The sequence below is a fragment of the Pygocentrus nattereri genome, chromosome 28 (genome assembly GCF_015220715.1).
Source record: "Pygocentrus nattereri isolate fPygNat1 chromosome 28, fPygNat1.pri, whole genome shotgun sequence".
Lineage (NCBI taxonomy): Eukaryota > Metazoa > Chordata > Actinopteri > Characiformes > Serrasalmidae > Pygocentrus > Pygocentrus nattereri.
The window spans coordinates 25,108,738-25,123,933 of record NC_051238.1 but is presented as its reverse complement, the minus strand read 5'-3'; the positions used below and the strand labels follow the sequence as shown (position 1 = coordinate 25,123,933).

Below are 15,196 nucleotides of genomic sequence, written 5' to 3'. Positions count from 1 at the left end.
ACACATTCCCTTAATCACTACACCCTACATTCCCTTAATCACTACACAGTCCCTTAATCACTACACCCTACATTCCCTTAATCACTATACATTCCCTTAATCACTACACTCTACATTCCCTTAATTACTACACTCTATATTCCCTTAATCACTACACTCTATATTCCCTTAATCACTACACCCTACATTCCCTTAATCACTACACCCTACATTCCCTTAATCACTACACATTCCCTTAATCACTACACCCTACATTCCCTTAATCACTATACATTCCTTTAATCACTACACCTTACATTCCCTTAATCACTAAACTCTACATTCCCTTAATCACTACACACTACATTCCCTTAATCACTATACCCCACATTCCCTTAATCACTACACACTACATTCCCTTGATCACTATACCCCACATTCCCTTAATCACTACACTCTACATTCCCTTAATCACTACACACTACATTCCCTTGATCACTATACCCCACATTCCCTTAATCACTACACTCTACATTCCCTTAATCACTACACTCTATATTCCCTTAATCACTACACCCTACATTCCCTTAATCACTACACTCTAAATTCCCTTAATCACTATACCCCACATTCCCTTAATCACTATACATTCCCTTAATCACTACACTCTACATTCCCTTAATCACTACACTCTATATTCCCTTAATCACTACACTCTACATTCCCTTAATCACTATACCCCACACTCCCTTAATCACTACACTCTACATTCCCTTAATCACTACACACTACATTCCCTTGATCACTATACCCCACATTCCCTTAATCACTACACTCTACATTCCCTTAATCACTACACTCTATATTCCCTTAATCACTACACCCTACATTCCCTTAATCACTACACTCTAAATTCCCTTAATCACTATACCCCACATTCCCTTAATCACTATACATTCCCTTAATCACTACACTCTACATTCCCTTAATCACTACACTCTATATTCCCTTAATCACTACACTCTAAATTCCCTTAATCACTATACCCCACATTCCCTTAATCACTATACATTCCCTTAATCACTACACTCTACATTCCCTTAATCACTACACTCTATATTCCCTTAATCACTACGCTCTACATTCCCTTAATCCCTACACTCTACATTCCCTTAATCCCTACACTCTACATTCCCTTAATCCCTACACTCTACATTCCCTTAATCACTACACTCTATATTCGAAAATATGAAGCATTATATAGAACAAGGGTGTTTAGCCCTAGTCCTGAAGATCTACTACCTCAGATCCAGCGCACCTGGCTCTAACATCTGGATGCTCCTGAATGCCTTCACTATCTGGATCAGGTGCGTTAGATTAAGGAAGGAGCTAAACTCTGTAGGGTGGTAGATGTCCAGCACCAGGACTGGGCAGCCCTGATATAGAGCATTATTAGACAGAACAGAATTTGTGCTGTAAATGATTTTACACACTAACGTTACACAGTGTCGCCAGATCTCTCAACAGAAACAAGCAACCAGATTCCACGACTTTCAATACTTGTAAGTGACTTTACAGAAAAATAAGCCTATTGTTGTTTAATAAGCACAACTGGCAACCGCGCAAAGGGCTTTGCTCATCACAAACAGTGCATTATGGTACTCAGTTCCCTGGATATAAAGCAGGGTATGTTTTCTCCAGATCTCCATGCTTCATGTCTCCGTGTAGTGGCCGTATTTACAGAGCAGTTAGCTAATCATGCGGAGTCTACAGCCTTAATAATCGCCCGAATGCAGAAGATTTTTCTTTTGTGTCTCACACTTTTGTTTCCTTTTCCACTGTTATTTTAAACTGTCGTGACTCGGTTCATTTGTAGGCAGTTGTTATTATTCAAAGGTCATTATTTTAGCAGGGCATATTTCCAGAGGTGGACTAAGTTCACAAATCATGTCCTTGAGTTAAAGTAGAGACCCCCAAGGTAAATATCACTCCAGTAAAAGTAGAAGTTCCTCCCTTTAGACCTCCACTTGAGTAAAACTACTAAAGTATTTACCTTCAAATGTACTTAAGTATAAAGTAAAAGTACTAAAAGAGTAATTCTGGCTCTGATCTGGTCCTGTTATCATTTTTATAACCAGACTGGCTTCATGAACTCATTTCAGGTGAAAGTCCTCCAGCGTCTCTCTTGGTAAACCAGTCTTTTAATAGAACGTCATTAATTAGTGACGCTGACGTCTATTAAAATGATCAGAAGCACAAAACACTGAAGGTAAACAGGTTCCATCAGGGAGAACCGAGTGGCTCTGAAATCACTTTTTACACACAAGCAAAGTTTCAGTTTCAGATTTATTTACAACTTAGTTCCAAGTTTAAGTTGAATAAAAACTGGCTTTAAACTCAGGATCACAGATGAGCTCCTTTACTATGTTGATCTGTAGGCGTCTGTTCATAAACATAAACCAGCCCAAACTCATTTACTATAAAATGAAATGGTGTTTGTAGAAATTCAGAAAAAAGCCGCGTCAGTCTCGACTGCATATGTGGACATATTTCTATATTGAGCTCTATTTACACAAAGTTAGGTTAGTTCATCATTTATGTTGAACAGACTCTCCCAAAGTTTTACGCTGCTGCGCTGACGTTGAACCGCGTGCTGCACTGGGTCGGTATGACCAACAGGTCAAAACCAGCTCTAAACAAAGTGACCGCTGGGCCCTGATTGGTGCTCTGGCTTTGCGCTTCTTTCGTTTTGACATGTGACGTTTTTATACACACAGAAACCAAAAGGAACGACAGATTTCTCACAATGTAGGAGGAAAAAGTCGGACATTAGACTCTGAAATGTAGTGGAGTGAAAGGAAAAAGTCGCCCAGTAATTGAAAAACTTAAGTACAGATACAGGAAAAAAATACTAAAGTACAGAAACTAATTACATTTACTCAGTTACTCAGTTACTGTCCACCACTGCCTATTTCAGATTTGGACAACGGGTAAAGTCCGTTTGTGGGTCTGTTAGCAGTCCGTGCTGAGGTAAATCCAGCTTATCTACAGCTCTACTCTCCGGCGCGGAGCAGTGATGACTGTCCGTGTGCGACAGCGTGCTCGGCGGTTCAGCGCTCGGCGGTGGAGCCGCTGGGAGACGCAGGTTTGTGGAAGCAGCCGGTTGTTCACACAGCCGCATCTGCGCAACACACACTTACAGGCTTTTACCTCTGCCTGCACGTCCAGCCCCAGAGTCGGACGGCTTGGCGCAGAGCATGGCGTTAAAAGCCACTACGGTGCGGGGAAGAGGCAGAAGCTCCAGGCGGTGACGGGAAAAACCCACTGGCTGGAGTTGTTAAGCTGTTTTAATGGTGATGGTGATATGTGGAAACATCGAAACGCAAACACTCCGCATTTCATGACGCCCGACACTCACCGCCTCTATTATTGTCTGTTAAACTGATATTAAAAAGTCCGGAGTTTCCCCAGCACTGAGTTCAGTAGCTAGGGTGCGTTCAAATCACGCAGGCAGGCAGTTCTGCGCACTTTGCTTCATGTTCCTGTTTAATGGTGTTGTACACCGACCAGCCATAAACATGAACACCCCCCTCTTGCTGCTCCCCTTGCCCTACAGCAGCGCTTTGTATTCTGCAGTTACACCCTGTAGTCCATCTGTGGTCCGTCTGGTTTACTGCATACTTTGTTAACCCTTTTTTGAAACTGATGTGGTGGTGGTGTGTTAGTGTGTGCTGTGCTGGTCTGAGTGGATCAGACACAGCAGTGCTGCTGGAGTTTTTAAACCCCTCATTGTCACTGCTGGACTGGGAATAGTCCACCACCCAGAAATATCCAGCCAACAGCGTCCTGTGGGCAGCGTCCTGTGACCACTGATGAAGGGCTAGAGGATGACCGACACAAGCTGTGCAGCATCAGATGAGCTACTGTCTTTGTCTTCACATCTACAACAAGGTAGTGGCTAACAGAGTGGAAAGTGAGTGGGCACAGTGTTTTAAACTCCAGCTGCACTGCTGTGTCTGATCCACTCGCACCAGAGCAACACACACTAACACACCACCGCCATATCGGCGCACTGTAGTCCAGACTACAACTGGTCGTTGGGTCCTGCCCATTGAAGAACAGGGTAAAAGGGGGCTAACAGAGTATCAGAGAGACAGATGGACTACAGTCTGTAACTGTGTAACTACAGAGTGCAGCTATACGGTCAGTGGAGCTGATAAAGTGGACAATGAATGCAGATGCAGTGAGGTGGTTTAAATGTTATGGCTGGTTGGTGTGTGCTGCCCTGCTGTATGTGGCTCAGGGGGTCTAGAAAAAGTTGGAATAGCACCACAGGCCTTCTCACAGCAATCCTACACTAGATGTGCAACCATAAACTTTTAAATTGTCGTGTGTTGATGCTCAAATCTGACATGAAAATATACACCGATTAAAAAATACTCGTAAAATACCCGTCGACTCCCTTTTACCTGTTTAATGCTGTCAAGACTAATGTTTGTTCACCCTTAGTGCAAAAGAACAGCCTCCTCCACTTTTAAGGGGCATTCTGACCTAAAACTAGCTTTTAATATAACCTGCCATGTTATGTAAAATTATGTAAGCACAGTATGGCACTCATTATCCTCACTGGTTTGACAGAATTCATGATTTTGCTATAATCATCATAAGGGGTTTCCCTAGTCTTTACACATCTAAACATACAAATCTTGCTCTGAGACCACTGCAGCTTTTTGGTGCAAATCGACATGTTTATACCAAATAATTAATGTATTCATTTCAGCGTGTCCTTTTAAGCTTTCTGTCAGAATTTGTCACATTTACTCAAATCATCTTGCTAGAAATTTTCTGTATCTTGATGTTCTGAAGCGGAACTGTTAAATTAACCCATCTTTTCAATTTCAGGCCATCACGACTTAAGTAATGAATCCCGCAGTGTGAAATAAATTGGTGTTAACGGTGAAATGAGTCTGACGTTTGCACACTGTAAATTGAGAAATGAATTCCTGACAGAACCAACACACTGAATGATGGAGCCTAAGCATCAACCTGAGCTGGACCCTAATAAAGATGACCTGCCTTTGCGAGCCAACACTAATCATGTGCTGGTCAGGCACTATGTGCTGGACTTGACTGTTGACTTCCAGAAGAAGGTCATCGGTGGCAACATTGTCCTGTTTCTGGAGCCTGGTAAAGGAGCTGTATCTTTAGCATTCTCAGAAGATCCACACCCACAGGATGCTGGTGATGTGGAACAAGCCAGTTGTTTTACTTCCACGCATGTACCTGATGATGCAGGACCAAACCTTGATCAAAAAAGTGGTGTAAGTAAGCTGCCATGGGATGATATGAATGAGGATTTTACATTGATTTTGGACTGCTGTGACCTGCTGGTGTCCAAGGTGGAGGAGGTGGATGTGTCCACTGTGCCTGAGCTTGGGGACCTTCTCAAGGGAGACACGGTGGATCAGGACAGTCAGAATTCATCATTTGTTTTAGTACAGAAGCTGATATCCATTCCTTCAGACCGATGGAGACAACAGCATGACCTCTATCTCCAGTGCAGCTACGCCTCTGGGGTTCATACACAGCCACTGCTGTTCCACATGGACCAGTGGAGTCTTCAAGTCAGAAAGAAAGGGGTTCAATCCCCTAGCGACTTCCCTCCTTGCCTTAGGATCTGGTATGAGACCAAACCTACAGGAGGCTCAGTGAGGTGGACAAAAGACCAGGATGACAGGTGAGCACCGGTCTGTATTTATTAGCCTTTACATCAGTGGACAAGCTAGAGTTAAGATTATTTTACAACTGTGGGGGGTTCCCAATGATTGTGTTGACATATTTACATAATGCATGCTGGGTATTGTAGTGAGAGAACACAGATTGGATGAAAACACAAAAAGGATGCAATGCAGTGAATTTCGTCAAGCTCACGAGGCTGAGGGATGCAGGGCTGCACCATACAATACTACATAACATAACTTAAACAACATATTAAATGCAAATTCATGCTGGAATGCCTTTTGAGTAATCTCAGATAACCTTTCATATGTGGTGTCTGACCCTGTAGTACATACTGGTACCTATAAAAATAGACATAAATATGTTGCGGTGGTAAAACCGCTTGAATTTTGTCCCTTCCTTTGTCCATTTGATTACAAATTCTCTGAAGTTACACTAAGTCTATCAGTGCTCTGTATACCACTCCTTCCCAAGTGGAGCAAAAAATGAGATCAGCCTAATCGAAGGTAATTCTGGTCCTAGATCAGCCCTGCCCTGACATGCTTTACGCTTAAAGGCTCATAATGTTCAGGATAGTGTATGTCCTTTTCACATGTTTAGGTGCTGTGTTTACACCATGGGCTCCCCAATCAACAACAGAGCTCTTTTCCCATGCCAAGAACCACCTGTTGCGATGTCGACCTGGCAGGCGTGTGTGAAGGCCCCGTGTGAATATACGGTTTTGCTGAGTGGTGAAAATCAGGCCAGTCCCATGCCTGAGGAGACGGGTCTGTTGAAAACAATAATTTGGCGTGTAATTCAACGGAAATATGTAGTGCAACTAGTGCTTGCACTCAAAAGCCACTTGGACAAACTTAACACCTATTTCTCGCTCTATTTAACAGGTTTCTTACAATGGGATTATTATGTTACTATGCCAATGCCTGCCTCAACTTTTACCATAGCAGCAGGGAAGTGGCAGGAAGCCAGGGTTCGGGTTCACAACCTTGAGGAAGGGGAAAGTGAGGAGCCCTGTGCAACATTAACCTGGTAAGTACTTTTCATTGAAGTTACTGTTGTCTGTGATATGATCTTGCCTGTGTTGGAGGTGTAAAAATCATGATCGATCGATCTGAAGGTGGCAGTTCAACCGCATTGATTTTGAAAATCAATTATCATAATAATAAAGTTTTTTTTTTTTCATTTTGAAATTTTAAATCTTGGTTATAGTTTGTTTTATTGGAATGGCACTTCTTGAAAATAAATGTGCTGAGGCTGCAGTGCTTGATCTGTTGTGTTTTTTTTTTTTTTTGTCCATATTCCACTATCGTACTATTCTATACTCTATAGAAAAAAAATAGTTTAGGATCATACACAACTAATAGAAATGAACTGAAACGTGATGAGATTTGAGATTTTGTGATGCGATTTCCTAAAGATTCATAATCATTATTAACTCCGTATTATTTATACCCTGGTTTGTGTTGGATTGCATAAAATGTTTATTTATTTATTTATTTATTTTATGTTTGATATGTATATATTTCTGTCTTTATTGCAGCAGAGGCATGACTTACACAGGAAGTCAACCTACAGATCAAAGCTGTGACCGCAAAAGCTCGCATCCCAAGTTGATCTTTTCTGCCGAAGAAGATGAGCAGAGCATTTGCTCCCATGTGGATTATCCATGTCGTTTCAGGCTCAGCACCTCTAGGGCTCAGGATGTCATACCCCATCGAGTGTTTGCCCCATTCTGTCACCTGCAGAAGGCAGAAACCAACGTGCTGCCACTCCTGCCCCTCTGCCTGTCTGCCGCTCACTCTCTTTTGGGTGTCCACCCATTTTCACGTCTGGATGTGCTCATCGTTCCTCCTGGCTTCTCCAGCCTGGGCATGGCCAGGTACGTCTGCTAACCCAGTTCTCTCCAACTTCCAAGTGCCCATACCTGCATGTTAGTCTTTTAGCCCATTGACCTCAGCTTAAAAAGGCCTTTAATTAGAGACTGCTTGGACCGAATGTGTACACAGGTCTGGAATACACCAGGACAAGGCTGGGTGATGTAGCACAAACATTGCATCACAGTACTTGAAGAAATGATCATGATGTGTATCACTTTTCTGAGGTTTGTGAACCAGTTCAATTAGACAAAAGTAGACAAAATCAGTAAAACAGTAGTTCCACAAGCAGAAAACAAGGAGTGCGATTTACCTTTAATTCAGTATGTGCAAACACTAGAGACGGCATGTTTGTATCAAGAGGTATCAGTATTGGCCTGATATCAGCAGAAAATGCTGGATTAGATATCAGGGAGATACAAATTTAATATGATGTTAGCTGTGCATTTCTTACTGTGGAGTACTAGACTATTTAAGTAGTTTCAGTGTGGTGCTCATCTTCAGTAAAGTACTTCAGTTAAAAATAGCTAATTAAAAAAAAAATCAGATCAGTATCAGCTGATACTCAGAGTTTCAATATCAGCATCGTTGTTGTAACAGAAAAAGTAGTATCGAAGCATCTCTAGCAAAACTGTGATTTGTTGAGATGGGAGCAAACTGAGTGTGGAGTTTCTAAATGAGTCCAAGGCTTTGTGAAGGCAGAACTCAAAGAAGAGAGCTTCTCAGCGCTGTCCAACTAACAGCAAGCCTGTTGTTAGGCCGTGGATGTAACGTATGTCTGAAAAGTCCCCCAAAAAGCTTCAGAAAGCAAGTAAAGCTGTATTGCATGTTCGAAAAGCACGTTATATGAGGTAAAAATAAACATGCCACTTTTAAGGGATAAACGGTTCCATTAGCCAACAATAGCATTTCTCTAGTTAGCTTGTTTTGCCTGTGTTATTGATTACTCCAGCTGTTAAAAGAACACAGACTACAGGAATTTGGGGGAAGGTTTTAAAGGGAGCGTTCCCTTGTTTGCAGCACGTTTTGCTGCAATCCAGCACCAAAAGTTTTACAAGTTGTCCCCAGGCGTGTGTTCTTGTTATGAGAACACATCTGGCTCCAAGGTGGCTCCAAAGTGTCCAGCAGACATACGTTGCCAGAGACTTGCGGCTGCTGTGAAATAAAATACTCTACATGCACGTCATGACAAGCATCACGAGCGTGATCTCCTGTCAGCCTTAATCCGTTTTTTTCCTTTGCACATATTTTCCATATTTTGTTCCTCGTGTATTCCACTGTAAACTTGACAGACACTATGCTGGCGCTTGCCTCTAAATGCACACTCCCTCTCTGACCTGAACGGAATGTTAATGCTCTCGGCATCGTGTTGGCTCCTCAGACGCTCAATGGATCACTATGTAGCCTTGTGTACCAGACCTCATCTCGAGTGGTTTACAAACACACTGAACCATCTTGTTTAGTCTGCGTAGTGGAGGTTTCTGAAAAGGAGGGCTTGGTGGAAATCCAGTCACCACTTGGCATCTATGTCCATCGATTCCTCTTTGCCCCTCTGGGTAAAAGCTTTGAGGACGCTGACTGTTTAAGTAAAACACTCTTGTGTACCAAGTACTCTTGAGGTAGTTGGGTGCTGAAACTGGGCTGGATGGCTTTAAATGCTTGCTTTATAAATGTGCTTTCCTCTTAGTGTTTGGGAAGCTTACTGCCAAGGGTCTGCTCTCAAAAAGTTGCTGTACAGCAGTAAATTGCGTTTCTTTTATGTCATGTTTGTGTTTATAGTGTACCAAGGATCAGACTCTCTCCAGCTTTGCATATTTTCTGATGCTAAACAAAGACTCTAATTTAATAGAGCAGCATGCCTTATAATTTGGAATGAATCATCTCCTGAGACATAAGCAAGAAGCAAAAAGGAGGGCCGTTTAGCTTCAGATCAAGTAAACATACTCTTGGGTGGCCGTAGGTGTGTTCCTGTGTTTCCCACCATCTCTCCGTCCAGGAATAAGTGTTCCACAGGACGTGAGGTCATTATGTACTGCCTCAGGCAGGTTCCAGCCATTTACTCAGATTAAATGTCACGTTCTAATCAGCAGTAGGTATATAATCTACACGGTAACTGTGTCCCTGCTTTGTTTTGTGAGTTAAGCTCCTTCTGTCTTTGCTTTGGGCTGATGTAAAATGCACATTTCTTCTAGACAATCCGTGAGGTGTTTATCTTGTATTAGCATCCTCACAGTTTGTTACAGCCTGGTTTTATAAGTCTGGGGTTAAGAGCATTTACTGACACTGGTTGAGAGAAAAAATTCTCTTTGTCAGGGATGCAGATTCTTATTTTTTTTCTACCCTTTGCTCTGTTTGGATCACAACAGTAGACTGACAGTAGTTGCCCCCTCCACAGGGAAATGGTACAGTCCTGCAGGTCTTATTTTAAAAGCCAGGTTGAACCAAATCGGAGGAAGGAGAGTGGTCAACAAATGTGGTATAGGGGAAAGAGAAGGGTGCTTTGAGACGCCATTCCCCCAGGATGTGGGAGAGGATGTGTGGATTATTCCCAGCAACAAAAGCCATTAGCTTCTGGAACTACTTCAGAGACGGGAGCCATTTAATCTGAAAATTGGGAAGTATGTGGGCCCCAGTCCTTGGGGCCAAGCCAGCTGCTGCTTTTATATCATGCTCCTTCATTTACAGTCTGGGTTTGGGACACAGTAAAAAGGGGGGCATCTTTTTGTACTCTGATAAGAGGGAAGGGGAGGGCAGGAAGCAAGAGATTAAGAAGTCAAGCAAGGGCAGGCCCGACCCTGATGTATGTGCGTGCTTTACTTTTTCCTCCAATGCTTACATTAACTCTTTCGATAGTCTCTTAACAATAATTAAGAAAAAACACCAAAGGAGAACCTGGTTTATCGTTAGTGATCTCAAGCACAATCAGTGTTATCCATATGTTGGTCATGCATCATTGGAAGTCATAGGAAATGTGTCTGGGAGGAATGCGGCTGTCACCCTGGGTTGCGTATTGCTGTCAGGTCACGTAGGGTAGGTCTAGACTGCGCTTGGAGTGACATAGTCGCACACTCTAAGGAACTCCTATCTCCTGATCTCCAGCACGTCATGAGGCTTGAGACGCACAGGAAGGGCATGGTGCTTTCCTCGGCTTTGAAGCCCCTCGATTTGAGTCCCTTAACAGCTTTCTTTATGCTGTAGCAGGACATAGTCGGAATACTTCTAGTGCCAGATGTGCAAATATGGGCATTCAATGGAGAAAGCTTTCACAGCTCTGCTGAGTCCCTAATGGCATTTTCACATGTCGTGTCAAGGGAGTGAGGTGCTAAATGAACGTGTCTAGATTTGAGGACCAGAAGGAGCCATGTCTTTTAAGGAAAACTGAGAGCCAAATGGAGAAGAAGAAAAAAAAAAATAAAGCTTTTGGTTTAATAAACATGGTCAGTACAAGTCAATGATACATGGTGTAAAAAGGTACCACCATCACTGCTATTTAATGGAATGATTTACACACATTTTTGCCTAGTTTGGATGAATTTGCCAAGAGCTAGATTAGAGAAATTTTAAGGTCTTTAGGAGTTATCCTCTTCAAGATGCCTCCTAGTCCTCCTGATGTTCTCACTAACACTTCTTATCTCTGGCTTTCTTCTGCAGAGCCTTTGCCAAACCACTTAGGACACTTCTTTTCAACATTACACTACATAAATAGCACATCACGGCCTATTACCAAGCAATTACTTCGTTTCTGGGACTTTTAGCTGATCTTATATAGCTTGATGGCCCTTTCTGAAATCAAAATATGCAATATCAGCATTCTCGGAAGCATTGCACGTTTGTGAGTGTTGTGTGTGCAGCAGAGGAGTTGAAGTATTTTGAGAATTAGTGAGTCATAAAACCAAGCTTTAGGGTCAAACTGAACTATCATAGAACTGTCACCCTCCAAAAGAGTTATGCGCGCCACCTGCCTCATGGCCTCTTGGAAAGTTTGCAAAAGACCTTTACAGTTTCACTTAGCTCCTGGAGCTAACGTAACAGCCATTCTCTAAAGGCAGAGGGTGATCACGCCTGTGTACAGAGAGAAGGGATGAAAGAAGCCACCAGCCCTGGGGGTCCAGCTGCTGACCATAATTCATAGTCTCACCTGGTGCAAATAACAAGGCGGACAACTGACCCTTTATATCACCTTAGCTGTAGGTGAGTACCTCAAGCAGAGGATATTCACTCCTTGATGGAGGATGTTTAAAAGAGTATTTCAGCGAAAAATTTACACACAAATTTACACACATTTCCTCTTACACAAGACGTAGTCAGTCAGCCAGCCAGGACGTTTCAGATCTAAAATACTTTTCTTGTGCTTATTACAGCGTTATAAACAAACACTAAACCAAAATGACCTGAATTTTGCCCATTTTTATATATTTTTATGAGAGACCACCCTTCATTTATTTTATTTACAGTGAAAACAGCCACAAGTTATTCATTTTCAGGATAAAAGCTCTATATTTAACAGGAAATTACTCAGAAGCCTCAACAACTATCCATCCATCCATCCACTTTCTAAGCCGCTTCTCCGTCAGGGTCGCGGGGGGTGCTGGAGCCTATCCCAGCAGTCTTCGGGCGAAAGGCAGGATACACCCTGGACAGGTCGGCAGTCCATCGCAGGGCAGACAGACAGACAGACACAGACAGTCACTCACACCCAGGGGCAGTTTAGCACGTCCAATCGGCCTGACTGCATGTCTTTGGACTGTGGGAGGATACCGGAGAACCCGGAGGAAACCCACGCAGACACGGGGAGAACATGCAAACTCCACACAGAGAGGACCCCGGTCACCCAGCCGGGGAATCGAACCCAGACCCTCCTCGCTGTGAGGCGACAGTGCTACCCACCATGCCACCGTGCCGCCCGCCTCAAGCACTAAACTAACAATTATTACCATTTTCATTTTCTGTAAGAACCTGCTTTCGGTTTTTCAAACAAATCTGCAGGGATATTTTCTACATCTCCAAAGTTCAGTCATAGAAGTTAGTTGCATGTTCTGCTTCTCTCAATCCCAGTTGCTTCTACATTTGATTTGCAAATGTTCTTGTTATATCTGTTTATGTTTTTCAGACCTATTGTGTTATGCAAGCATTTATTCAGCTTCCATTCTTATCGGGAAACATGCTTTCATTTTTTCAAAAAAATCTGCAGAAACCTTCATCTTCATCTTCACCTTCATTAGAAATTGTTTGTATTTTTTTGGTCAGTCTGTTCATCTAATTGTTTCCCTATTGGTCTCTTTTCCTTTCTCAATAACAGCTTCTTGACAGCTACACATCCTTTCAGACTCATAGTGTTGAGTTGTCTTCTCACAGTGGAAGGATGGACAGAACCACCTGTAGATTGTTTCAGATCTGAAGCAAGAGTGGAGCTTGATTTTTCTCCTAGCTCTAAAAGAGGAAAGCCTCAAATACTCTTTATCTGAGTATTTTTATCTCCAGTTTTGGAAACACCTGTTTTTTCTCTTATTTTCCTCAGAAATATCTCTTAAATTGTACTTAATGTCTGTTTTGACTGGAGATGAATAGACGACGGGTAATTTCTTTTGTCCAGTACTACAAAGCCAGAAACCACATAAGCAACTCTATTTAAGGTAAACCTGTCATGGCTTGAGGCGAGCAATAAATTAGACATGCAGTTTGCACAGTGCTAACTGGTATGATGAGCTTTCATTGCTTGCTAGCTACATTAGCTCCATTACCAAACAAAAAACATGTGTTGATGATTGACTGTATTTGGTATGTTGGGTTAGAGTAAAACTGTAAATTTGAGAATGACTTACTGATTCTGCCTTTGTCAGCCTTTGTTTCCTTCACACAGCCACACTTAGGCATGCAGTAGATCATACACAAGGCGGCGAGAGGCAACAGTGGTTATATAAAATTCTCGCAGACTAACGTCAGCCCTCTTTTCTTCATAAACTATAAACTGCCACATTCATTTGTGGAGTGTTACTTGACAAAGGCAATATTCATCATCAATTCAACATCATTCACCAAGATTAAACTCAAAAATGGCTGAAGTAGAACTGTTTTGCAGGCTGAAGCACTTGAACGGCGCAAATGCAGCGCAGCACAAAACAAATTATGGCTCTAGCTTAATATCCGCCTTTCATACACTGAAGGGACCAATTGAAGCTGCACAACTGCTTAAAATCTGTCCCTTTGTGAGAGCCTCGTTTTAATCAAGGTGCATTTGGTTGGCCAAATTGGCTTCAGGCCCTTCTTGAACGCTATATGTTTATTAAGCCGAGAGTAGGTCTGATTGGACGTGCTGACTGGATGACGCTTAAAATGTACCAGACAATAAAATGTCTGGCCCCAATTCCATAGCACAGCGGTCAACATCATAACTATAAAAATGAGAGAGAGATTTTTATACTGACTGAATTCCACTCTTGTTGCAAGTGGCTGAAAGCACAGTAGTCACTGAATTAACAAATTCAAGACTCACTCTCTGCCATTTTTGCTAAAACATTGCAGGCATTATAAGGTGACTTGCAGTATATGGAGAAAAGTATTTGGACACCTACACGTTGCACATACAGAAGCTTTTATGACTCCCTACTCTATATCTATAGGCATTAATATGCAGTTGGTCCCCTCTTTGCAGCTATAACAGCTCGGGCGGGCCAGTCAGGTTCTTCTACACCAAACTCACCCTACCAAGCCTTTAAGGACCTTGCTTTGGGCACTAGGGCTGAGTCATGCTAGAGCAGAAAATGGCCTTCACCAAACTGCTTCCACAAAGTTAGAAGCTTACAATTGTCCGATATGTCTTGATATACTGAAGCATTAAGATTTCCCTTCCCTGGAACTGAGGGGTCTAAGCCATCCTCTAAAAAAACAACCCCACAGCATTATCCCTCCTCCACCAAACTTTACAGTTGGCAGTCAGGCAAGGAATATTCTCCTGACATTCGCCAAACCCACACTCGTCTGTCAGACTGACAGATAGAGAAACGTGATTCATCACTCAACAGAATGTTTCCAGTGCTACAGAGTCCAGTGGCTGCACTTTACACCACTCCATACAACACTTGGTATTGTGCTTGGTGATGGAAATCCATGCCATGAAGCTCCCGGCGCACGTTTTTTTTTTTTTTTGGGGGTTGACGTTAATTCCAGAGGAGGTTCGGAACAGTTCCTGACTCAGCAGAGCGACTTTTATGCACCTATTACAGAGCCATGCTCGAATTCAGTGAGCTCTTTAGAACGACCCATTCTTTCACAAGTATTTGTGAAGGCAGACTGCATGGCTGGGTGTTTGATTTTATACACCTGTGGCAATGGAACTGAACGAAACACGCAAATTCAATGATTAAGTGGTGCGTCACAGAACTCTTGTCCATAAAGTATATATGTCTTAGACAGCTGTAGTTAAAAGGTTAAATGGTTTGACCCCATTCATACCTAGTATTAACATATATCTCAAGTGATCTGATTGTAAGTTGGCAGTGAGACATACAGCTGTTCACACCTGGCATTTTATTGAGTCTCGAATGAATCTTCATTGACCCCTTATGATTGGACCACATGGATCGTTACCATAGCTTGTAAACAAA

At 42.5% G+C, this 15,196-nt stretch overlaps 1 protein-coding gene across 1 annotated transcript in view; it reads left to right on the top strand.

The window, feature by feature from the left end:
* The first annotated feature begins 3,035 nt into the window (after positions 1 to 3,035).
* aopep (aminopeptidase O (putative)) overlaps positions 3,036 to 15,196 on the top strand; it is a 120,184-nt gene continuing 108,023 nt past the window's right edge. Inside the window, exons 1-5 of the mRNA XM_017714769.2 lie at positions 3,036 to 3,124; positions 4,882 to 5,716; positions 6,319 to 6,485; positions 6,603 to 6,747; positions 7,259 to 7,597. Of these exons, the coding sequence (XP_017570258.1) occupies positions 5,004 to 5,716; positions 6,319 to 6,485; positions 6,603 to 6,747; positions 7,259 to 7,597 (1,364 nt within the window). The 5' untranslated portion in view covers positions 3,036 to 3,124; positions 4,882 to 5,003. The remainder of the gene's footprint in view (positions 3,125 to 4,881; positions 5,717 to 6,318; positions 6,486 to 6,602; positions 6,748 to 7,258; positions 7,598 to 15,196) is intronic.